Below are 23,627 nucleotides of genomic sequence, written 5' to 3'. Positions count from 1 at the left end.
TAAGAATAGCACCGAGGCAACTTTATGAGAACGCCACGCATTTTTGATGGTGTGTTCCAGGAGGTGAAGAGAGTCGGTAGTGGATCTTCCTGGTCGGCCACCGAAATGGGTGTTCGGCAGAAGGTGATGGTGTTCTAATAAGTACGTCAGCTGTTCGGCAACCACGGCGGTAAGGAGCTTGCATGTGGTGTTAAGGAGGGCGATGGGACGATAGGCTTTAGGGACCGTGTAATTCGGTTTGCCGGGTTTCCGAAGTACAACCGTCGTGAATGTCTTCCAAGGGAGCGGAAGTGCTTAACTGCGAACTTGCAGCTTTAATAGACTTCTCGGTGCATATAATCGTGTGACGCTGTTGGGCATTGTAATTTGTGGGCGCATGTTCCCACTGACTTGAATGATACCAAAACCACGACAAGATAACTTCGGTCTCCTTGTTCTGTCCATGCTCGACGTTGCGAGGGAAACTCGAGGCCGAACGCTGGCTTAGTGGTGCTGTGTCGGGTTTCGCAGGAGTAGAAATACCAGACTGAATGTGAGCTAGATCCCCATCAACATACTCCACAGATTCATCATATCACTAGATTCCATTAGAACTACATTATGGTTTCCTTCAAGAACCTCTATACTCCACGCGATGCTCGCGAGCGGGTCTTCGCCGATATCAAGAACGTCCTGTCAGCTGTCCTTGACCTCTGCATTGCCAACAAGGAGTTGCTGACCCAAGAGGAGCGATCGTCTTTGATGGATGAATACACCAGGTACAATATATGCATCTTGTCGTATTGTATACTACATTTTAATGGTTGATAGTCTTGCAGATGCTCATGTTCAGGCGACCAAGGACAAGAGCAAATGTTTTAATAGCACCTTGCCCGAGCTACTCGAGAAGTGCGAGGTCTTCCAGTCGAGGGTAGAGGTTCGTTCTTCCTAAATTCAGCGAGAACTATTTTAATAACAGTTTACAGAGGGTGTTCATCAAATACAAACAAGATGAATTCATGAGAGCTCCAGCAGCTATAGGTAGGCGCTGTCTACCGTTGTTGTAGCTCAAGACTGAGTGCCGTAAATTAGCTACCCCCGAATCTTTCAAATCATCCATCGCGCTGATTGATCCCGACCCATCTCTCAGGGTCCCATCCGAAATTTCTATTTCAGCTCAGTCCAATCCCATTCTTGCCACGACAGGCGGAAACGACTCGTACCCGAGCACTCCCGGCCTTTTAACAGGCACAAGCAATTCTGTAGTCTCCGCCAGTATTCCTGTAGTCCAACAAACAACCTGGAGCACCTCCGCAGGTACGTGCATCCCATCTTAACCTTCATGTTCAATAATGAGGCCATGAAAATTAGCACCCGCGGAGAGAAGTCCACTTGCATCGCCTGGCGACACAAACTGCATGATATTCGACCAACAATTGTCTGTTGGGTCACCTACATTTAACATTGACTCCGAGGGGGCAACCGGAGCAAGTAAGCCATATGTTTTCGAGCCTAGATCTGCATACTGATCAATTCTTTAGCGGTTATATCCCGTGACGATCCATCTCCTAGGATCTCACCACAGGGACTGCAGCCGTCCACGAGCGCTCGCCACCCGCAGACAGCTCCCACCATGAGTCGCGACAATGTCATGTATTTCGGCCCTGGCATGACAGTGGATAGCCCGACCTTCAACATCCGGTCCAAGAAAGCCACTGGCATCAGTGAGTACACTCTTAATCGTCATCGACTGATGTGAGCCCGGCGTTGACATTTATCTCCAGTGGAAGTGCAACGAACTGCTTCTTACTTCTCACAACCATTGACTGAAGTCACTGAACCATTCCGTTGAACAAGTTATTTACAATACTCACAAGCTTTGCACCTGGGGATGTGAGCGTAGAGTATTATACAAAATTGTAAATAGCTGTGCATAATGGTAGCAACTTGTAGGTCTATATATTACATAGATAGTACATATATATGTGACATCGAATGCGTTTCAAAAAGGCTTCTTCTATTCACTGTGCAGTTGTATTTGCCAGTAGTCTGATTGTACGAGAACGTCCGGGAAATGGCCGACTCTAGGGTTACTCTACATAGACTCTGGGGCCAAAGTCTTGGGCCGGTCTGGGGCTTCGGCAGCTGACTTCAGACGGAGTTCAAACATTCTTCGATGACAAAGCGTCACGGCTGACACAATCTCCCACCCCCTCGCGCCGCTTGCCTGCTGCTGTGCTCCTCCTGCCCGTCCAAACAGCACTGACAGGGAATCAGGCAGGCGGGCGGTTGTGCAAGTATTAGCCCTAGAAAAGGAAGGCAGTTAAGAAGGGCAGATGTGCAGGAAATGGACAACAAAGGCTACTGATAGTGTGCATTTTGAGCGGAGCACGAATGCAGCATTCCAACAGCAGATGGCGGGCGGGTGGGAAGTGTAGAATGTTGGACTAAAGGACAGTTCTCAGCGTCGTGGAGAGAAGCACTAATATTAATAATACCTAAAGGACAGTTCTAGAGTGAAAACATAGTGAGAATGAGGTGGCGTGCAAGCTGAACATAATACGTACCTCAGCGTTGTGGAGAGAAGTGCTGAGGTACAAATAACGTGAAACAACTGAGTTATAAAGTAATGTAAAGAGTCCGGAATCGCAAAGATAAAAATAGAAATGATGACGATGTTGACTTCCAATACACCCCCTCAATGAGACAACATTGAAGCTGCTCCCTCTTAACAACACACCAAGGACAATCCGGAGCAATGATGCACGAACGCGGGACAGGGCAAGACTTTAGTGAAAATGTCTGCGGTGTTTTTGTGAGTTGATAGCCAGATTGGTAGGAACATATTTGCTTCGATGTGACGTCTGATGAAATGGTAGCAGAGGTCGATGTGTTTTGTACGTATATGATTTGCGGCTTCCTCGGATAACGCGATGGCGCCCACATTGTCGGCAAAGAGCTGTAAAGGTAGGGACAACGTGAATTTCAAGCATTTGAAGAGTGACTTCAACCAAATGCCATCCTGAATAGCCGCTGTAAGTGCCATATACTCGGCTTCTGTTGACGACAAAGTCTGTGTCGTTTGTTTCTTTGCGGAGTGGGATATTGGGCCGCCATTAAGAAACCAAACATATCCTGACACTGACACATGATCTTCAGGACACGAGGCCCAATCGGAATCGGAGAAGCCATGAAGATTAGGATTGATGCCTGCACCCCCATAGTGGGTCCTCATCATGACCATTCTGGCCAGGTACCGAAGTACGTGTTTGGTGCCCGCATAATGTTTAGCTTTTGGAGATGAGTTGTGCTGAGAAAGGCGCATTACAGAGAGCCTGGCGATATCGAGCCTTGTGTACATTGCAAGATAAAGCAGCTCGCCGACCAGCTTTCTGTACTCCATTTGGAGGTCTTCGACGTGTGGGAAGACATCCATTGGATGTCCAAAAGGAAATGAAGGATCCATGGGGAGGGACACGGGGTTGCACGAGGTCATCCCATGTTCCTCGAGCAAGTACAAGATATAATCCTCCTGATGCATCCACAACTCCCGCGTCTTACGATCTCTAACAAATTGCACACCCAGGTACTTCGTGACGGGTCCCAGGTCAGTGATTCCGAATCGTTCAGCTATCTGCAACTTAGTACGATCGAGGAACATACAGCTATTCGACCCTGCGAGGCCGTCATCTATGTGCCACGCGATGATGCAGACAATTCGCGTCCCCTTGCCATCAGTGTGATCAAAAATGAAAACAGCATAATCTGCCTCTCACACTGGAGGAAGCCAAGATGCTGGAGGACCTCGCACAGCAGCTCGTACCAGTCGTACGCAGCTTGCTTTAGTCCATAGAGTGAGGATAGAAGATGAGCGACCAGATGTGCACCATTGTGTCCGGTGCGCTCGAAGCCCGGCGGTTGGTGCATGTAAACATCTTCCTGGAGTTTTCCCCAGAGGAATGCGTGTCACGCGTCAAAGCAGTCCAACTCCCAGTCATTTGCTGCTGCATAGGCTGCTAGGACTCGGATGGACACAAATTTGGTGACGGGGGCAAAGGTTCTCCCAAAATCAACACCAGGGATTTGCGAAAAACCCTGTGCCACCAGTCTGGCCTTGAAGATGGACCCTCCCTTCAAATCCTCCTTGAATTCAAGTACCCAGTGACAGCCGATGGCTCATCGGTTCATGGGCAAAGGTACGAGCTCGTACACGTTCATCTCCAACATCAGATTCATCTCCTTCCGCATGGCCGCGAGCCAGTAGTCACAGTCTGGACGTCGCGCTGCTTCATCATACATTGCCGGTGGCATACACAAGTCATACCCTTCTGCAAGGGGATTCCTCCATGTGTCGCTGCGTACTGAGAGTGTCGTGATCTCCACAATGATAAGGTTAGCGATGACTTGTGGAAAACCGACCTCGTCATGATCCGGAATGATAGTGTCTGGGTCAATTACCTCAGGCGAAGGAAGGTCAGGCATGGGCATTGGTGTGGTGATGATGGGTGGATCAATGGGGTCAGGAGAACTGGTGGGAGGTGGAGTGCCGTTGAGGCGTGCAGCACAAATCTCCTGCTGATGAGTAAGACGGGCTTTGTCAGCGGCAATGTGATCCTTATATGTCTGACCTTTCTCGGTTTGCACAGGGATCCGCCCCGACCGATGAATGATGGACACGTGAGGAGGGCTGGTGGTGGTCTGGGCTGGGGAAGGGATGATGGGCGAGTGTGAGGGAGCCGTGCGTGGACTGGGCGAGTTGATGACAGGGTCATCCTCATCATCACTGTCAGGAAAAGGGCGGTTGGAAAGATTTTCGTCAAAAATGTCATCTCGGGAATTGAAGAAAGCACCAGTGACGGCATCACAACACCTCCAGGCTTTCACTCCTGGTGGATACCCCATGAATATGGACTCTTGCGACCGGGGACCGAGTTTATGTTGGAGTTCTGAAGGGATTCAGGCGAAACATTGCACCCCAAACACACAAAGGTGAGCGAGATTTGGTTGGACACCGTGCAACATCTCATAGGGAGTTTTGCCCGGAGGAAGGGCACGAGACTCCATCCTGTTAAATAGGTAGCATGCGGTAAGAGCCGCCTCCCCCCAAAGTCCTGGAGGCAGACGCGCAAAGTCCAGCATCGCATACATACGACCTTCGATCGTACGCATCACCCTCTCCGCTTTCCCGTTCTGCTGATGAGCATATGGGGCGGAGCGTTGACGCTGGACCCCGGTCTCCTCTAGGTGCATCGTGAAGGCCTCATTAATAAATTCCCCCCCGTTGTCACTTCTAAATGCTTTCACGTGTGAGCCCGACATATTCTCCCATCGCGTGTGTAGCAGTCGCCATGCATCGAGAGCCTGATCCTTGGAAGCTAATAGTTGCAGGTCCAGGGTGTGCGTGTGGTCGTCCAGGAACACGATGAAGTAGTGTTTGCTGTGGGGAGTAGTGGTGGGGATTGGGCTGCAGACATTACTGTGAATGAGGTCCAGGAAAGCAGGTGCTCGCTTTGTCTCTGAGGGATGGAAGGGTTGCCGAGGATGTTTCACCATGATGCACGATTCGCAATGCGATAATGGGTCTGTAGAGTCGATTGTCACCCCCTTAGCCATTTGACTCAGACACAGAACAGCGTCTTTGCCGAGATGCCCAATTCGGGCGTGCCACAAGTCAAGAGTGTGAGGAACGTCAGTAAACACGGACAATTCCATGTTGCAAGTAGCCATATGTGAAGATGACGGGGGGGCGATGAACTCGAGATCGAGTGCATAAAGTTTTCCCATAGCTGGAATGGCGCCCAGGCTGTCGCCCTTGTGAGCAAGCTCGCATGTCATGTTCGATTTGAAGTTAACATCCCACCCCTTCACATTCATGCAACTCACAGACAGCAGATTGAGCATTGCGTTGGGCGCATGCAGACAATTGGAGAGCTTGATACACAGACGTTGTTTTCCAATGGTGAGCCATGCCATGCATGTCCCACGTCCCGTCGTCTCAAGTATCCCATGGTTGGCAGTGCAGACAGAAACTGATCCTTCCGTGGAGTATGAATGGAAGAACTGTTTATCCTTGACAAGGGTGACAGTAGTCCCCAAGTCCAGTATGGTTGAGAACGGAAGAGAGGTCGCACAAACAACTTCATCTGGGATGTCAGCAATGGAGGCGAACGACATGTCTGCCATCAGGCTGTTGAGCCCAGTTACTGCCGCTGCAATGGCAGGATGTGCTAGGGGAGGAGTCAGTGCAGGTGTAGACGACGATGATGCAGTCACAACTGCCGCAACAGGGGAGTCCTTACGCTTATTCTGCATCCACGGAGCCTGACCCTCCATCCCGCCTCCTTTCCCATAACAGTGTGCATGGTCGTGATCCCCTTTATTGCATCCAGGTGTTGTGCAGAACACTCCGTCTGGATTGTGTCTGTGTTTCTGGAGGCCAGTAATAGAGTTGATGCCAGGTGCAGTTGTATTGGTGGAGGTTGCATTGGCATATTCCGAGCCGGGATGAGCAGAATGTACAGCATGCACATGGACATGATGCGCAGCCTCTGCTGTGATGCAGGAGACACAGCTCTCGACGGTGAAGGTGCAGGGTCGCATAGCAGTCGCAGGCATGATCTCATCATGCATCCATTGTTCGAGCATTGATTTGAACTGTTGCCAGATGGGCGTCTGAGGGAGCCCAATGAGAATACTGTAGATAGCATCACTATCCCGCAGAGGGGCCCCAGAGTCATGAAGCCATTCATGGAGCATGGCGTGCTGACCGACATAATTTGTCATGTCAGCAGAATCCTTCATTTGAAGGGCATCAAGCCGTTGACGTAGTTGATATTGAGCGCTTGTATCTGTACGGTTGAAGTGCTCTGCAAGAGTTTGCTATGCTTTATGAGCAGTGACAGTATGAGAGCATGAAATGAGTGATCCGACAGATGGACTAAGGCGGCGGGTGATGAGATCTTTAGCCTTCATATCGTTTAACAGCCATTCATGCATCGCTGCCAATTCGACAGGTGTGACATTAGCTGGATCGACTGGGATGGGCATCAAGGATGGTGTTCCGAGAATATCTGCAGGATCGGCAGTTGTGTTGATATGGCACCATAAGTCCTCGCATGCTAATGCATATTGAGTCTTCGTTGACCATCCAACATAATTTTCTGAGCCCAGCAATTCCGGAATGTGATTGAGTTTCCCCATAGTGATGCCACCATGAAGGAAGAGCGAGATGTATGAGCGGTGAGTTGGCGTGAGTGGATTATGTCCTTATAGTTCTGTCTGATGGCTCAATATGGGCCAGGGCTCATAACCTGTAGAACATTGGACTAAAGGACAGTTCTCAGCGTCGTGGAGAGAAGCGCCAATATTAATAATACCTAAAGGACAGTTCTAGAGTGAAAACATAGTGAGAATGAGGCGGCGTGCAAGCTGAACATAATACGTACCTCAGCGTTGTGGAGAGAAGCGCTGAGGTACAAATAACGTGAAACAACTGAGTTATAAAGTAATGTAAATAGTCTGGAATCGCAAAGATAAAAATAGAAACAATGACGATGTTGACTTCCAACAGGAAGCATTTGCATTGGCAGGAAGGCAGCAGTGGCGGGAAAGCTTGTGTTAGCTATTGACACATGACACTTTTCCTGTTTGAACTCTGCCTGAAGTCAGCCACTGAAGCCCCAGACCGGCCCAAGACTTTGGCCCCAGAGTCTATGTAGAATAGCCTTAGAGTCAGCTAAATCCCTGACTTTTACGATTGTACAGGTGCTGAGACGTCGCCTGTGGGAGTTTCTCGGCACAGCTGGGGGTTAGCGTAATTGACCTGCCCACAACTCATTGAGCTTGGCATCCTTCAAACCCTCGCTCATTATCCTTCTCATTCCTTGCTCTCACCCACCACTCCCTCTGAATTTGCTTTCCAAACTGTTGATCATAATTGGTAGCATATATAAAGATGCTTATCTTGATTTGTGCCGCACAAGAGCCAGCACACGACCGAATTGTATAAGCAGGGTGCCATTTGAGTCCTATGTGAGCCTGCAAACATTTTACTCAAACAAGTGCTTACTAAGTGAGTGAATGTGTGTCGTAAGACAGTGTTTTGCCAACATGTGTCTTCCATCTCGTTTTCATCTTGCATTAGCTTGCCTAGATCTCTTGGAAGAGAATTCCTCTGCTCCCATCTATTTAATATGTATTCTCGTTTACAATGACTAATGTCGCATCAAATTCTGGATTGCCGAGCGGGGTGGGGGGTAAAGACACATCTGCCCTAAACCCCGGTGGCTCCAACCATAACCGAGCTGACACTGATAGATTAGTTGACGGGTTAGTAAAGAACAGGAATTGCAATGACGTCTCATTGCGTGAGCTCATTGAATGCAAAAATAATGCGCATTCTGAGCAAAATAGCAATAGAGCGGATCGGAGACTGGCTACATCAGGCTTTGTTTTGGATGATGAAGAGATTCTAGACCCTCCAGAAAATGAGCCAAGGGCCTGTTACGGACCTAGTAGGCCCTTTCATGAAAATGCACCGTTGATCAACACCTTCAGTGTCTTCAATGCCGTAACCCCACACTCATGTGACGTGTTCCACCAAGCCCCATCAGCAAACTAGGGGGTCATTGTACAAGATTATACAGGCTTGTATGAACAGCACAAATCTACAACAAAGTCTCCTCTTTACAAGCTTGTAACAGAGGGTTACAATCTGTACATATAGGCACAGTGTGTCCACACTGGACAGATAGGACAGGTTGGACAATGTAGACAGACCTAGACAAACTAAACAGTGTTGACAAATGAGAGACAATTGGATAGACCGCACAACAATGATGCAATTCAAAAGACTATTACTAAAGTGCTATATAATGATGTTGACATCCTCTTCAGCTGAGCCGCTGTCTGAACCATTGCGAACCCCACTCATCATCCCAAACTCGACCCATTCCTCCAACATCTCTTTCAGCTCTTGACGATGCTCAGGAATATCTATCAATGTATCAATGGATTTTCATAGGGAGTTGAAATCAGATCTGCATTTATCAGCAGAGAGATCTTGGACTTTGTCTGTACCGGTTTCACGGAAACCACTCAGAATGCCCTTCACCTGTGGAGACTGATCAGCAGTGGGAATAAATGGATTAAAATAATCATACAACCACGGCTACGAGAATGAGGCCATTGATGGGAATTGAGCATTGAAATTCCTCTGTCAACTTCAATGCTTTTTTGCCGTTGCTGTAGTAAAAATCTAGACATCCATCTTTAAGAACCTGCAATGCGAAGTTCTTGTACCTGCCCTAAAAAAATAAATACAATAAGTTGCTGCCCCACAGTCATCACCAACCTCAGATGAGTCAGGAAGCCGAAGGTAGTCACTGGACTTGATCAGTTTAGACGCTGCTTCAGTAACACATTTCTGCACCAAGTCCTTGTGCATCACACTGCTTCTCGGGAAGATGTTGTATAGTTGTTTCGCAATAGAGATGACAACTTTCTTGAGTTCTGTCTGGAATGTAAACAAGTCATCGCAGAGCTGATGACTTGTCAGCTAGTACATCCAGACAGTACCTGAACTCACCAAGTGTGACATCTGGTCATGATATTCCAGGAAATATCCTAGGGACACCAGATTGCGATAACCTCCGGTAGTATGGAGGGACTTACCGTTGTCCAACCTAATCTTCTTCGAGTGGTATTTCCATAACTCTGCATCCAGGACTTCCCATGCGAGTCCTACCGCATCACGATGCTCTGGAATTGGGTGCGTTAGTACAGCCTGCAAGTGCATTTCCAACTTTGCCGCCTGAAGAAATGTCTGCCAACAGGTTGGGTAAAATCCAAGCTTCGAGGGGTTTACTTGTTTGCTTGCCCTTTCCACTTGGTGCTTGGGCTGGTCACCCTCATCAGGCGTAAGACTACAAGATTGAGAATGGCCTGAAGTAGGAGAAGGGGAAGGCGCATGACCTGACCAAGCAACATGGCTAGGTGGAGCCTTTGATAAGGAGCACCTACGAAAGGGGGGCTGTGTGTGACTGGATGATGAAGCTAGTCTACTGGTGGAAGTACGAGAAATGCTTGAACATGGAGATTTAGAGCCACTGACAAGGGTTGATTGAGTTGGGGAGCGCCAACGAGGAGACAGTCCACGGGTGGAAGCACGAGAAATGTCTGGATGCAGAGACTTGGAGCGAGAAGCAGAAGAACCCTGACTTGGAGGTCTTTGAACAGAACATTTTGTAGACAGCGCATTTTGAGCCATGTGCAGAGGTTTTACATGAGTGGATGGAGCACGGGTACTCTCAATAGATCGGCGATGAGACACCTAGTTGGAGGAGATTAGAAACATGCTTTGGTAAAAATGAGAACTTATGCGTTTGTTTGTGTATTGATGGGGAGACTTCGAGCGAGAACATGGATGCGAGTGCCTAAGAGAGGACTAGGGCAAGTCAGTGTTTGCAAGTTCAAGTGTGAAAAAAAGGTTACACTTGATAGACAGCTTGGTGAAGGAGCCTTGTGCCGTCCATTTTTCGCCTGGTGCCACTCAAGGACATCAAAAACACCCAGATCATTACGTTCATTGTCTGCTTGGGAATCCTCGCCTTGGTTTCGGTCTGATTCCATCAGATCATCATCATCATCATAACGACCCATTTGCAGAACCTCCCTTGAATATTGTTCACTGTGTTTATTTATCTTGTTCATAGTCTTGTTGTTCATATTTGTCCTGATTGTTGTCCTGCTTGTTGTCCTGCTTGTTGTCCTGCTCATCTTCTTGTTTGTCATCATGTTCGCCATGTTCGCCATCTAGTTTGTCTTGTTTGTCTTGTTCATGTTGCTGGTAGCTGTCATCAGGATTTCTGAAAAGATCTTCATTGTCTTGCATGTCATTGTCGTAAGTGTCGTACTCGAGCTCGTCACGATCAGGTGAGTCTTGCTCCATCTCTCTAGTCTTGTTCTGGCTGCGACCAGGTCCGGTTAGGTCCCGACTGTCAGTAGCAGACGGCAGCTTGAACCAAAACCTATCAGAATGGTGTGCAGTGTGGAGGAATGGATGTGGAGAGCGAGCACATTGGCATTCTGGCTGTACAGCTTTGGCCTTTGCAGGAGCCTGCAATAATGTTCATTGTTAGCTGAGTAGCTCGAATAGAACATTTGTTTTTTTCTTTGCTCTCACGACTTGCAAAGGAGCCATTGGATTTTCTTCTGAATCACTCATTTCAATAGCGCCCTTCCTTTGCCTTGTTGGGGCCATCACCATCTCACCAGCTTTTTGCAGCTGGGCTACATGACCTCCAACACCTCGATTTGATTGTACACTCCGTCGAGAGGGCTCAGCATCCTTCCTGGAATTGTTTCCTGGAGAAATATGTCTGGCTTTCTTCCTGGGAGGCATTGAAATTGGTGGTGGAGGTTGGCTCACAGGCGTATTTTGGAATATTCACTTGCATGATATAGCAAATCCTGATTATGTAATAAAACGATTCGAGCTGAGTAAGAATGCACAAGTTTTCTGTGTATGAGTAGACTTAAGTACAGATGTTGAACTGATAGTCGCCAGGACTTGATCAGCTTCAATGATGTTCCTGTCAGTATTTGTGCAATTGCACCGGATACAATACTGTCTCATTGCTTCGCAATAGAGATGATAACTTTCTTGAGTTCCGTGAGAAGTGGATAACCCATCACAGGGCTTACACATCAGTACATGGAAACATGCTTCTTCTTCTGCCTGGAACAACGAGGTCAATCACTCGAAGCAGCCTGAGGCGGAGAGGGAGGGGGGATGTGCGAACGATGTCAAAGAAATAGATGGCACCAATGAATGTGAAGAAGGTGTTATCCGGCTGGAATGACGAGGCTGCAGAACCAGGACCATGGCTGAAGAAGAAGCTGAGGAACCTAATAGACTGGTAGATGGAATTGGCGGTGCCATCTGAGGACTGGAAAAGTTGCAGATGTTATCCAGCCCCCGTTGTATGATCTCACAAATTTTGTCGTGAGAGATGTCCTTTTGGTTCCTTATCGCATCACCAATTGCTATGCGCCAGTCCTCAAGGATGGGATGGCAAGCTCAGAAATATGGTGCAGGCTCATAATGCAGAGCTGTGTCCATCAGAAATTCTTTCTTGAGGGATCCACTAGTCCCGAGACCATCCTTGTCCATCGCAACATAGGCTTTATGCCATCTACGGGAGTTCTTGGGGGCACCCCCCTGTTTGTGATTAGGCCGCCAGGCCCATCGTATATGATCGTAAATTCAAGGAGAATATAGAAGAGTGACTCAAGGTTATTGGAGGCCTTGTGTTCGATTGAGTCAGGAATCAGAGTGCCTCCCATCAGCTTGAGAAGGCGGTAGGATATGTACGGTATCATTCCCTTCGAACAAGATCAAGAAGAATACAGAATATATCAATTTCAAACTTACTGTTCCACGCGAATTCTTTGCTTGATTGATAAATTGGATGAATTTGGCATGGTCGAAGTCAATAAAGTAGCCTTTTCCCTTGAATATGATGAGGTTGTTGGGACTGAGATCTCCATGAAGAACCTTCCGCTGTGTCGTTATTGTTTTGTGGGTTACCAGTATCTTTCAGCACCAGAAATTTAGGTGACCACCAGGGGAACTCACCAACAACAAGGTCACAAAAAACATTGACCAGCTCTGGTATAGACTTGAAGTTGGTTAGCGGGAGTCCACAGGGAGTCAAAAGCATGCGACGGTGAATCTTGTTGGTATAGGTGAATCTGGGAGGTGATCACAGACATGGTCACAAATGTGTGCTGTGCTGTCGACACATCCATCATACTTTATGTCCCAATGTTTTCTTAGCCGGACCACATTTGGAACACCATCGACGGCTCGGAGAAAATTGACCTCTTGCTCTAGTTTGTCCTCATCTACCCAACAGTCCTTCAACACATACTCCTGTCCATCATTGTCCTGGACACGATAACAAACAGTTCCGCATGAAAAAAGACCATGACTTTTCCACAGAATAGCCATAATCCAATACACCTCACCTTCATCGCCTATAACCCAACCCGCTGCTTCGGCTGGTATGGAATCAACCCCCCCAGTAAATTAGCATGAGCAGCGATGGAGCAGAGGGTGTTACAAACATGAATGGTGGGATCAAGACCAAGAGCAGAGTGGCTTCCATGTTTAAGACATCGGCAAAATGTACAGCATCTCGACCGATTGGCATGGGTGCTGAGATGATCATTCCAGAACGGTCCAAGTAATGGGCATGAAGCTTGAAGTTTGCAATACTGAAAAGAAGAACTAAATGATGCCACAGCTGTTTGCACATTATAAGGTAGCCTTTGGTTGCAACCCCCAAGAATATTGGTATGCCCTTTCCCTCCGCCAGTTCTGAGATGGTGATCTCTACTCCTGTCAGAACATCCGCCCAACTCTTCTCCTTCCTACTGCACTTCTGCAGTCTATAGTCCATAAGGACTAGATCAGGTTTCCTGGAATCAGTGGCGTCCGGTACAGCAATGTTGGAGAACTCTGAAGACCAGTATCGTGGTTCTGGTAGAACGTGGAAGGGCAGCGAGCCCATCTTGGATTTGACCTTGTTACGCATGTCATAGCAGACACTTCTGAAGAGGCGCTCCAAATTCTTCTCTTCCAATGCCTTTATAGCCAGGATTGGATGTTTTTCTCCAGTCTGATACGATCTTTGCAACCAGCTGCCATCCATCTCCAGCATATCTTTGCCTACACTGAGGCTTCCATCTGCCTCCTCCTTCTCCTCCTCCTCCTCCTCTGTATCAATCTGTGATTCCTGCTGGTTCCATTTCGTCTTCTTCAGTGGACCATCAAAGGCATGGGTAAGCCTCCATTGCGAAGTGATACTCCGTGGATTTGGCAATACAGATAAACCGTGTATGATATAATTGTCCTTCTTCTTGATATACTTGATTTTATGAATATCTTGAATTTTAAGACTAGATCGCGGAATAAGGATGTCGAGGATGGACAATGTGCAGCCTTGTATGCCCTCCTCCCACAGAACTCGTTTGCTGCCCATTAAATTGTTATCTGGGCCTACTAGTAGTTCGTGCTTCATCAACTCGTCCATGTAATCCTGCTTCCGATGTGTAAAGTTGCCACTGGCAGGGATGGAGGTAGTAACTGTTGCAAGAAGATAATTTAACATGAAGGATGTTGATGCCGATGTCATGACACTAACAACAGAGCTTGGGCCTTCACTGAATTGCTTTGAGCCGCAGAGCTGCACATTGGTTTTTTCCGCACAAAGATTGACCTAAATCAAGAACAGAATGCTATCACATTTCATCTAGCTATCTATGTGAAGCATAATAACGGGCATAATAAAAATCTTTATAAAAGTACTTGTTCAAAAGAAATGATTGAGAATAGTGCATAGATGTTGCTTTCATGAATCGTACATCTGCCACATCCCCTAGCCGAGGGATGAGGCTGATAAAAGAACGAAGTTGACACAGGGGAACAATATTACCAACGGGAGTGCCATCAGTATGCTTGACACATTTCAGAATGATCATCTCAGTGGCAGGATCGACTGAACCAATGGTCAGAACCTGCACATAGCACAGATATTGATCTTTCCAAGTGATGTGAGAACCTCTTCGAGGTGTTGGACGCATGATGAGGTGCAATTCACATATTGCATGACCTTCAAAGCATGAAGGTTTGTATGTGTTCATATCAATAAAGAAATTCTCACCTGTTAGACCTGATTCAGGCCACACAGACCCTCCTTCAACATTGACAAGGACAGCGTCCTGTTGGCCTTTTGGCCACCCAGGGCCAGGAGGAGATGTGTGTATGGTTTGAGCCGGTAATGTGATGCTAGAATTGTGGAAAGATGTTTGCTGAAGGTGAATAGTATACCATAGTTGAACACGGTCAAATGGAAGGATTGGAGGACGGTCAATCAACAGCCTTCTTCTTGGACCCCCTACCTCATAAACTGCTCCTCTCTCCCTCACGTCATGTAGCAAGAATTCTGAAAGTGCTACATGCAGATCTGGTATGTTGAAATCAGTGGCGATGTCATCAATGCTAACTCTGGTGTGAGAAGGATTGTAGTTGAGGTGGATTGCAGTACCACCAGCAATAAATGTTCAAGGAGGGTGAGAAATAGCTCCATCCCTCGCAGCAACTATTTGCCTTGCCTTGCTGAAGTAATTCATGGTGATGTGGGTGTGGTTCATTTCTTCTAGAAGTGCAGTTCATGGATCGTCCTGTTCCCGCTCGTCGCAATCGATTGCCCCCTCATCTTCCTCCTCAGGAACATCTCCAGGGCTGTCATTGGGATCATGGTAAGTGCGATGACTCTTCAGCATCGTGGCGATTGCGAAACATTGCAACTTTTCATCTCAATCTAGATGCCGGCAGATCTGGGGATCATAGTCATTGTTATCACTGGAAGCATGAAAGACTTTTTCAGCAAGAAAAATGTTGAAAATTTTGTAAAAAAAGGTTTAAATACACCACTAATTTTGGTGTATTTAAACCTTTTTTACAAAATTTTCAACATTTTTCTTGCTGAAAAAGTCTTTCATGCTTCCAGTGTATTGGTATGACGTGTGGGGTCCTTGATTTCTGAAACATGGGCGTGCTCGGTCACATCTGCAGACCACTGAATCAGAGCACCCATGTTGCGTGTGCCAAAAGTGATGCTCTGAAGAAATTCTAGTTTGGGAATAAACCAGTTATCAATAGGCTTCTTGGTTCCCATCCGCGCGCCCAAAGTCATGATGATGTCCTTATTTTCATGGAAAGTGCAAAGGGCTTGGTCAATACTTGCCAATAAGTCATCATCGGAAGCAGGGCTCTGTGCCAAATATTGAACATCCATAAGGGCACGGATTGCGATGACAAAACAATGAGGGGCTGCACCGGATGTCAGGCCAATGATGTAGCATTGGATATCATGGTGACCTCTCCCTGTGACTTGTTTGAGTTTCGAGATTTTGCCAGCGAAGTGGCGATAGATAACCTGTGACAGGCTGTAGGATCGAGAACCAGAAATCAAGTTCTGAGGCACCAACAGCTACTAGACACCACTGACAGTCATGGTTGAAAAACTCCTTGTGCCAATGATGCAGTGCTTCTGACATCAGGAAGATTGAGGGATCAGCGAGCGGCCAGTCCATCCAGAATGGTGTGCAGATGCCGTTTAGCCGGTATTCAGTGCAGGCGTCAAAATATGCCCTGAGGTCAGTGGGATTGACCATGATGCTGGCGAGCAAGCCCCTTCAGTGACAAATTCCGTATTATACGGGCCACCCGACCTACATAATATCCCATATGAGATGGGCCAGCGGATTATGGGCCCATGTTGTGTATATTCTCGATGATGACGGATGGGCCGGGACACATATTATTTCCGATGTTGACGGGTGGGCCCATGTATGCCAATGATATATATATCCTTGATGTTGACGGATGGGCCGGGGGAATATGATCATTCATGGAGATGGGTGGGCCCATCAGGGTAATATGTAGAGTAGGATATTATAGACAGCTGGGCTGAAGAGAGATGTAAGGCAAATATTGTTATATAGACGGGTGGGCCGACGGGGGTGTATTACATATATGGGTGGGCCGAGGTAGGGGAATATTACATAGATGGGTGGGCTGACGCGGGGTGTATTACATATACAGGTGGGCCGACATAAAAAGTATTACATATACGGGTGGGCCGAGGGTGTGATAAAATATTTATTACATAGACAGGTGGGCCAAGGTGGGGTATAATTATATAGATGGGTGGGCCGACGTAGTATGTATTATATAGATGGGTGGGCCAACATAGGATGTATTACATAGACGGGTGGGCTGACGTGGGGGAATTGTACATAGATGGGTACATATATGGGTGAGCCTAGATACATATAAATGTCAAATTTTCAGTGCAAAACCCCAAACCGAGATTTACCAATCCCTGAAACCCGAAATTGTGGACTGCCGGGTGTCGGGTTTCGGGGTTTGGGGGTCCTGGAACTCGGAACTTGGTATGTGAGACAAAAATATATTTCATACACGGGTAAGTCAATGTGTCCGTCAATCAACTCGATTGTAAATTATATTTTATTGATCTCCCCAAATTTCCCAAGTTCCGAGTTCCGAGTTCCGGGACCCCCGAACCCCGAAACACGACACCTGGCAGTCCACAATTTCGGGTTTCGGGGGTTGGTAAAATGTGTATGGATAGATGAAAGGTTGATTTAAACATTTTTGAAAGATGTCCCATATGAAATGTTAAGTCCCGAATTTTGAACTCCGGGTTTCGGGACTCCGGGTTTCAGGACTTCGGGCTTCAGGACTCGGGACTCCAGAAAGCCGGAAATCGAAACTTGGGACTTGACATTTCATATGGGACATCTTTCAAAAATGTTTAAATCAACCTTTCATCTATCCATACACATTTTACCAACTCCCGAACCCCGAAATTGTGGACTGCCGGGTTTCGGGGTTCGGGGGTCCCGGAACTCGGAACTCGGAACTTGGGAAATTTGGGGAGATCAATAAAATATAATTTACAATCGAGTTGATTGACAAACACATTGACTTACCCGTGTTTGAAATATATATTTTTTGTCTCACATACCGAGTTCCGAGTTCCGGGACCCAACTCCCGAACCCCGAAATTGTGGACTGCCGGGTTTCGGGGTTCGGGGGTCCCGGAACTTGGAACTCGGTATGAGACAACAAAAATATATTTCGGGGTTTGGAGGTTAGTAAAATGTTTATAGATATACGGAGGTTGATAGAAACATGTTTGAAAAATGACGTTCATCTCAAATGTCAAATCCTGAGTTCCGGGCTTTGGGACTCGGCACCCGGCACCCGGCACTCGGGGTTCGGCACTGAAAATTTGACATTCGGGTGTTAGGGTGTAGGGTGATATCTACCTCAATCTACAGTTTCAAGTTCTGGATATCGGGACTGATTATTGAATCATTCAATTGTGGCATAGGTAACATGCATTGAAAAAGATTTATGTACATCTATCACTGAGCAATTATGTAGCCATTGCAACCTCCTCACCAGGAAGATCAACCTTCCCCTCAACATCCATATCCTCATCAGAGGAATCATATTCTGGCAGGAGGTTACCTGGTTCATTAGGGACCACAATATTGCCGGAGGATTCTGGCAAGAGGTTGCCTGGTTCATCTGGGAGCACAATTTCGCCGGAGGATTGTGGACCCTCAGGCTGAACTTGGGTGGGCTCAACCATGAGACCTACCATAGCAGATCCATCCTCAACCATCAAGGGTGTGGGTTCCATGACTGACATGTCCAAATCAATGAGGTTGGAAAGTGTGGAGGGGAGGGGTGAAATGGACGGGGGGGACCAGATTGATCAAGCAAGATTGTTGCATCAGCCGGTGTGTCCGGAAGTGAAAATGAAGGGTGCGGGTCGACCATCGTGCGCCGGAGGCTCTCATGGAGGCATTGCAGGGTATCAATCTTAGCATCCTGCTCCTGCACCCGAGCCTCAAGAATAGCGATGCGAGCTGCACCATCCAGAATCGCGATTGCCATGGAATGGAGATCCGGCATGGGAACATCGAGTGCTGCACGAGGCACTGCGGAACTCAAAGACCAAACAGCTAAGTAAAAAATAAGGTCAGCCGGTCATCAAAAGTGTGGGTGACTTACGAGCTGGCGCAGGTGCAGGGGCAGGTGCAGGGGCAGGTGCAGGTGTCTTCTTGGTAGTGATGGTCTTGCTGCAACCACGTGACTGCACCTGGGGTGTACTTGCAGCAGCGATGGCCGGAGTTCGGGACGGGCCACGAGATTGACTACGAGTCCAGGCCCTTGACCGGGAGGGAGACGGAGCAGTGGATGGAGCAGGGGCAGGTGTCTTGGAACGCGTCCGTCCCGTGGTAGACTTCCCTCGGGTCCGTTTGGGCGGGGATCCCAGAGATGCCGGGTTGCATTTGATCTTCTTGGTGGAGCAGCAGATGCAAGACAAGCAGGGGAGGCTGGACCTCTTGTCCAAACGAGTCGCACAGGGCCAATTCTCCTTGACGCAATAATGGCAGGGGTTGTTCTGTGGTATCCGTTAGTAGATGGACTAGGGGAATTAATTGAGCACTCACTGGGCCGGGAATGGTGATATCAAATGTGGTAGTGGCCGGAGGGTCACTGTCCGAAGCGCTGGAAGTATCACCAGTGGACTCCTCAACTTCCGGACGACTGCCGGAGGTTGCCTGATAAATTGTAAGTACACATGTGAATTCCGGGCGAGCTTGTAAGACTTACCCAAGCCTCCGGACAACTGATGGGAGATTCCTAATGCGATGGGCATGAGTATGAATGATACATGCGAGTTCCGGACCTGTCCGGAAGACTCACCATGACCTCCGGACGCTTGCCGGCAGTCAGCTGTGGACACATGAGCATATATATGAGTTCCGGACGACTAAATCAGACTTACCGAAGCAGGCCCAAATGATTGCTTCTTGGGGGAACCAGGTGAACGAGGCAACTGGGGCTTCCTTACAACAATGGTGGAGAGCTGGGGAAGGACGACCTCCGGCACTCCACGCGAAATTGGCTACAACAAATTGAGAGCATGTCACAAATGAGCCAGAACACATACCTGAACAATTGGGTCTTCATCATCTTCCGACTCCACAAACGGCTTTGACTTGGGGGGTCCAGTTGACTTGACACGCTTGTGACCCTTCATCGCCGACTTTGGAGGTTGGGAGGAGTGTCCAGAAATCATGGGGGACTTCCTCTTGTTGCTCCCTCCGACTTCCGTCTCCAAGTCAACAGAAATGGCCTTACCTTTTCCTTTGTCCCGGAACTCGGAGGTCGTCTTGCCGGAAGGTCCGGCGACATTGCCGGCGACGACGGGAGGGGAGTGAATGACAGTGGCGGGGAAAGGGACAGGTGCGGGGGAAGGGACAGGTGGAGACGGAAGATTGACAGTCAGTGGGCCAGTGGAAGGATTAGAAACAACAGGGAGATCACAGGAATTGTCACCCAACGCCTCCCAGGCACGGACCTGCTTGCGCCAGGCGTGTCTAGCCACCCGGGGATCATCATGGCCAATGCTGTGCCAGTTGGGCAACACCTGGGGAGTCATGGAACGCACCCTCATCAGCTCCTTAGAACAGGAAGCCACAATGCCAGGGATGTAATCCCCTTTCTCATGCACCCGGATGATGTCAGCCTACCCGGATATTAGAAACATCAATGGTAAACTAATTTAATAAGTGCAACTTACCAACCGATTGGTGACCTGCCTTGCCAGAGCAATGTGGACGTGCACTGAGCCGGCCGGGACGTGCCGGGCGCCGGCAATGACGCCCACAAGTTGAGCAGTGGATGCCTTGAGGTCGGCCAATGAAGATTGAACTGGAGTAGACATTTGGATTGAGTTGACAGATGTGAGAATGTTGAAAGCAGGGTGAAATCTGTTATCACTAGAATGAAGTTTCAAAGAAACAATACAATTGAAGGACAATGTTGAAAATCGTTGATTGTTTGTCTTTGTTTGGTCATGGTTCAACTTTCGGCAATCGCCGGCCATGTGTTGAACTTCAACATTATCTGTTATCAATCAGTTCATCAGTTCATCAGCTCATCAGATATCATGAGCTCTCAACCTGGGGTCAGATTCCATGACCCTCCGGTCACTGAATCCACCTCAATGGATGTGGATGAGACCTCCCAGTCCCGGATGTCCCTTGGTATGTTTTGTTTCTGCTGATTTCAGTGAATTGATCTTACATGGTTTAGATCCATTAGATGATATATACCTTGGGCCGGATGATGAGTTAGACTCTGATTCTGGGTCATCCGGTGGTTTGGATTCGTTAAATGCAATTCCCGGTATGTTTCTCAATTCAAATGTACATATTCTACATGTGCAAATCCATCGCATACTTCCAGATCCATCATATCCGGCCCTGGCAGATGGACTGGCCCTGTACGATGACCCGGACTTGTATCTTGGTCCGGAGGATACCTTTATTTCGTCTGATGATGCTCCGGCTGTACCCGATTTTCCTATGGCTGGTGAGGTTATTCTTTTCATCTCATGTTCATTTTTCATGGCATTTCCCCAGTGAATGAATCGACTCCCGAACCTCATCCGGCCACTCTGGCTGTACCAGAGGCACCCATACCTTGTACGTGTATTCATATCATGTCATGTGTTCTATTCATGTTATCTCCCAAGCGAATTCAGAAACTCCTGAACGTCAATTGCCCGAGCCGGAACTCAACAATGAAGAACTGTGTGCCATGGTTCAGGAGTTCATGCCAATCGGATCTTATGATCAAGCTGAAAGTATGTATACAACAGTTGATTATTCATCTCTGCTAATGTTCTGCAAGTTCAAACAATTGTAGATCGCCTGGGTGATTACGAACAGAGTCATGGAAATCTTCCTGCCCCTACAGTAGCACAACTTCTTGAGGCTGACAGACCATTCAGGATGGCATGGGCTGAAACATGCGACAAACTGCAGAAAGCAGATGCGAACCTCTGGAGGATGCAAAGGGTAAGGGAGTCAACCTCCAAAATGCTGAAGGTATTAGATACCCTCATTGAGTTCTTTGAGGACTCAAGTAACATGTAAATATCGATCAATGTCTGATAGTAGACACATTGCAGTATACTTTACCTACTCATTACTTAGTCCTTCCTCGCTGCCCAGTGTTCTGTGCTCGGTACTCGGTACTCAGTACTTGGTACTCGGTGCCCGGTGATCGGGGTTCGGGGTTCAGTACTCGGGGTTCGGTGCAGTATACTTTGCCTGCTCAGTACTTAGTACTTGGTACTTGTATACTCCACCTACTCAGTCCTTGCTGCCCGGTGTTCTGTGCTCGGTACTCGGTGCCCGGTGATTGGGGTTCGGGGTTCGGAACTCGGGGTTCGGTACTCAGGCCTTGGTACTGGAGATTTGGGATTTAAGATTAGGTCGTTAGTACTTTGACATATACACAATAGCACATATGACATTACACATGACGGCAGGAAGATATATCTACATTAAGTGCGTCCCTGTGCTCTGGTTACTCTAGGTGTACTGTCTACTGGCATTTGCAACTTACTCCGGGTTGTCCTCGTGGATGGTTCAACTGTGACTTTCTTGCCCCGCCCCCTTTTCTGTGCCGGCGGCGTGATACTCTCTTCCATTTCAACATCCTCTCTAACTTCGCTGGTCGCGTCTTCACTTAACCCAGCAAGGAGGTCGCCCATTCTTGATGTCAGTAATGCACCTTTTTTGGCCGGCTTGGCCAGGCGAGGCTTTGGAATTGCATGTGGGACTGCCGTCCCTTTTGGTGTAGGACCTCCTGTCCTGGGTTTCTTCAGCGGATGTCTCCCATCAGCCAGGTCATCATCCACATCATCCTCCGTATGATTAGTGGCACTCTCCTTATCACTCTCGGCTTCTGTCGACGAATCCCGAGGCCCTCGGATGGTAACCCTCTGCTGCTTTCTCACTATACTAGTCTGAGGAGAGGGCGACTTGCCAGATATGACAGATGGTACCATGTCCCCATCTTTGTTCTTCCATGCTTTGAACAGAGATGTGGGACCTTCTCCTGTTTCCTGCCGAGCATGCCAGAAATGGAGCAAGGCAGTCGTGTCCCAATTTTGCAGCTTTGAAGGCTCCTTCAAGTCAACATCTGCCGGAAGATACGTCCGGGCCATGAAGTCATCCTGACTTTGTACAATGGCACTCCATGGTACAACCGCCTTGTCCTTCCCGGAACATATCCCTGTGTCCATGCATTGAACAATTTGTCAGATGATGCGACGAGAAACTCACGATAGTGTGATGTAAGAAAGGCCCTCACTATGGCCTTCTTCTCCTCAAGTTTCGTGTCGGTGATGTCGGGAAGGAGTGGCATACCCTCCCCGTCCATTTCGAGTTCGAAAGCTGGTTTTCGAATTCTTTTTCGACCTCCCTTGACCTGACGTCCTTCATCCTGTGCCCCGGCACCTATCATGGTGATGCTCAACATGTTCAATCTGGTATACATGGTTCAAACACTCACCGAACTGTTCCTGCGCGTACTCCTGCCACACTGGCTCAATGTCCTCCCAGTCCTTCGTCTTCATGAAGCTGTCCCCGTCTCCTAAGGCCTCGTTATCATCATGCCTGCATGAATATTTTGAGATGAAAGATCTGTGTCAATGGGTAAATGTACTCACATCCCGAACAGCACCTCTCCCTTTTCATTCTTCCAAGCCGACATCACAAAAACTCTCATCCCACATTGCCTCCACATCTCGTTCGAAAAGTGCTCCATATATGCCAGACCCTTCTTACGGGCGACTTGTGCTTGTATCTCCGGAGGCGGACAGTTGTTGGACCACTCTTCCACTGTTTCTTTTGCCTTCTCCAACTCGTTGTCGTCCAATTCAGCCATGACTCTCTTCACCGCCGCCTGATAATGTTTGAACATACCAGGATCTCCGGGCTTTACCCCCGACTCGTCCTCAATCCTCTTCAGCACCTCTTTGCGTTTCTGCTGGTAGACCACCATCCTGGGCGTCCATTTCCTCCCATACTTGATGGTGTCCTTCCTTTCCTTCTTTTTCTTGTTGTTGAACAACCAAGTCTTGTACACCTAAGATTTGATGAAAAAATGTGATGTTGAA

General features: G+C 48.0%; 9 protein-coding genes across 9 annotated transcripts; 1 reads left to right on the top strand and 8 right to left on the bottom strand.

The window, feature by feature from the left end:
- Window positions 1–943: 943 nt before the first annotated feature.
- HD556DRAFT_1393797 (uncharacterized protein) lies at window positions 944–1,683 on the bottom strand (the record flags this gene model as incomplete). Its single annotated transcript, XM_041303622.1, has 4 exons — window positions 1,538–1,683; window positions 1,354–1,514; window positions 1,194–1,311; window positions 944–1,124 (listed from the first exon to the last, which is right to left on the bottom strand). The coding sequence occupies exons 1-4, from the start codon at window positions 1,675–1,677 to the stop codon at window positions 944–946; spliced, it is 600 nt and encodes a 199-aa protein (XP_041157036.1). The 5' UTR covers window positions 1,678–1,683.
- Window positions 1,684–4,155: 2,472 nt separating this feature from the next.
- HD556DRAFT_1310849 (uncharacterized protein) lies at window positions 4,156–4,467 on the bottom strand (the record flags this gene model as incomplete). Its single annotated transcript, XM_041300463.1, has 1 exon — window positions 4,156–4,467. One exon carries the CDS (start codon window positions 4,465–4,467, stop codon window positions 4,156–4,158), a length of 312 nt encoding a protein of 103 aa, XP_041157035.1.
- Window positions 4,468–8,845: 4,378 nt separating this feature from the next.
- Window positions 8,846–10,246, bottom strand: HD556DRAFT_1446402 (uncharacterized protein; the record flags this gene model as incomplete). Its single annotated transcript, XM_041307086.1, has 5 exons — window positions 8,846–8,973; window positions 9,058–9,091; window positions 9,141–9,284; window positions 9,332–9,520; window positions 9,566–10,246. The coding sequence occupies 5 exons, from the start codon at window positions 10,244–10,246 to the stop codon at window positions 8,846–8,848; spliced, it is 1,176 nt and encodes a 391-aa protein (XP_041157034.1).
- Window positions 10,247–10,672: 426 nt separating this feature from the next.
- On the bottom strand, window positions 10,673–11,380 carry HD556DRAFT_1446401 (uncharacterized protein; the record flags this gene model as incomplete). Its single annotated transcript, XM_041307085.1, has 2 exons — window positions 10,673–11,095; window positions 11,162–11,380. 2 exons carry the CDS (start codon window positions 11,378–11,380, stop codon window positions 10,673–10,675), a joined length of 642 nt encoding a protein of 213 aa, XP_041157033.1.
- Window positions 11,381–12,058: 678 nt separating this feature from the next.
- Window positions 12,059–14,875, bottom strand: HD556DRAFT_1310846 (uncharacterized protein; the record flags this gene model as incomplete). Its single annotated transcript, XM_041300462.1, is given in 8 exon segments — window positions 12,059–12,199; window positions 12,413–12,574; window positions 12,617–12,649; window positions 12,752–12,928; window positions 13,104–14,261; window positions 14,407–14,654; window positions 14,706–14,853; window positions 14,873–14,875. The coding sequence occupies 8 exon segments, from the start codon at window positions 14,873–14,875 to the stop codon at window positions 12,059–12,061; spliced, it is 2,070 nt and encodes a 689-aa protein (XP_041157032.1).
- A 667-nt stretch (window positions 14,876–15,542) lies between these two features.
- Window positions 15,543–16,221, bottom strand: HD556DRAFT_1446399 (uncharacterized protein; the record flags this gene model as incomplete). Its single annotated transcript, XM_041307084.1, has 2 exons — window positions 15,543–15,931; window positions 15,984–16,221. The coding sequence occupies 2 exons, from the start codon at window positions 16,219–16,221 to the stop codon at window positions 15,543–15,545; spliced, it is 627 nt and encodes a 208-aa protein (XP_041157031.1).
- Window positions 16,222–17,931: 1,710 nt separating this feature from the next.
- On the bottom strand, window positions 17,932–20,444 carry HD556DRAFT_1393792 (uncharacterized protein). Its single transcript, XM_041303621.1, has 8 exons — window positions 20,235–20,444; window positions 19,602–20,180; window positions 19,437–19,556; window positions 19,355–19,384; window positions 19,099–19,209; window positions 18,656–19,049; window positions 18,349–18,606; window positions 17,932–18,283 (listed from the first exon to the last, which is right to left on the bottom strand). The coding sequence occupies exons 1-8, from the start codon at window positions 20,376–20,378 to the stop codon at window positions 18,012–18,014; spliced, it is 1,908 nt and encodes a 635-aa protein (XP_041157030.1). The 5' UTR covers window positions 20,379–20,444; the 3' UTR covers window positions 17,932–18,011.
- A 159-nt stretch (window positions 20,445–20,603) lies between these two features.
- HD556DRAFT_1491362 (uncharacterized protein) lies at window positions 20,604–21,594 on the top strand (the record flags this gene model as incomplete). The annotated part of the gene is made up of 6 exons (XM_041308798.1): window positions 20,604–20,700; window positions 20,750–20,842; window positions 20,903–21,028; window positions 21,079–21,141; window positions 21,192–21,302; window positions 21,350–21,594. The coding sequence occupies 6 exons, from the start codon at window positions 20,604–20,606 to the stop codon at window positions 21,592–21,594; spliced, it is 735 nt and encodes a 244-aa protein (XP_041157029.1).
- A 393-nt stretch (window positions 21,595–21,987) lies between these two features.
- Window positions 21,988–23,596, bottom strand: HD556DRAFT_1491358 (uncharacterized protein). The gene is made up of 4 exons (XM_041308797.1): window positions 23,178–23,596; window positions 23,021–23,124; window positions 22,792–22,965; window positions 21,988–22,741 (listed from the first exon to the last, which is right to left on the bottom strand). Exons 1-4 carry the CDS (start codon window positions 23,510–23,512, stop codon window positions 22,008–22,010), a joined length of 1,347 nt encoding a protein of 448 aa, XP_041157028.1. The 5' UTR covers window positions 23,513–23,596; the 3' UTR covers window positions 21,988–22,007.
- Window positions 23,597–23,627: the final 31 nt, after the last annotated feature.

The sequence above is a fragment of the Suillus plorans genome, assembly GCF_016647745.1.
Source record: "Suillus plorans strain S12 chromosome Unknown HD556scaffold_53, whole genome shotgun sequence".
Lineage (NCBI taxonomy): Eukaryota > Fungi > Basidiomycota > Agaricomycetes > Boletales > Suillaceae > Suillus > Suillus plorans.
This window is presented reverse-complemented; position numbering and strand designations above follow the sequence as displayed.

Coding starts and splice junctions, on each gene's coding strand:
- HD556DRAFT_1393792 (XM_041303621.1), bottom strand. CDS start 20,378: ATGTCTACTCCAGTTCAATCTTCATTGGCCGACCTCAAGGCATCCACT. Junction 18,607..18,655: donor CCCTGCACCTGCGCCAGCTC/GTAAGTCACCCA, acceptor TTTTTTACTTAG/CTGTTTGGTCTTTGAGTTCC. Junction 18,284..18,348: donor AATCTTGCTTGATCAATCTG/GTCCCCCCCGTC, acceptor TGGACATGTCAG/TCATGGAACCCACACCCTTG.
- HD556DRAFT_1491358 (XM_041308797.1), bottom strand. CDS start 23,512: ATGGTGGTCTACCAGCAGAAACGCAAAGAGGTGCTGAAGAGGATTGAG. Junction 23,125..23,177: donor GGAGAGGTGCTGTTCGGGAT/GTGAGTACATTT, acceptor ATATTCATGCAG/GCATGATGATAACGAGGCCT. Junction 22,966..23,020: donor GTACGCGCAGGAACAGTTCG/GTGAGTGTTTGA, acceptor TCACCATGATAG/GTGCCGGGGCACAGGATGAA.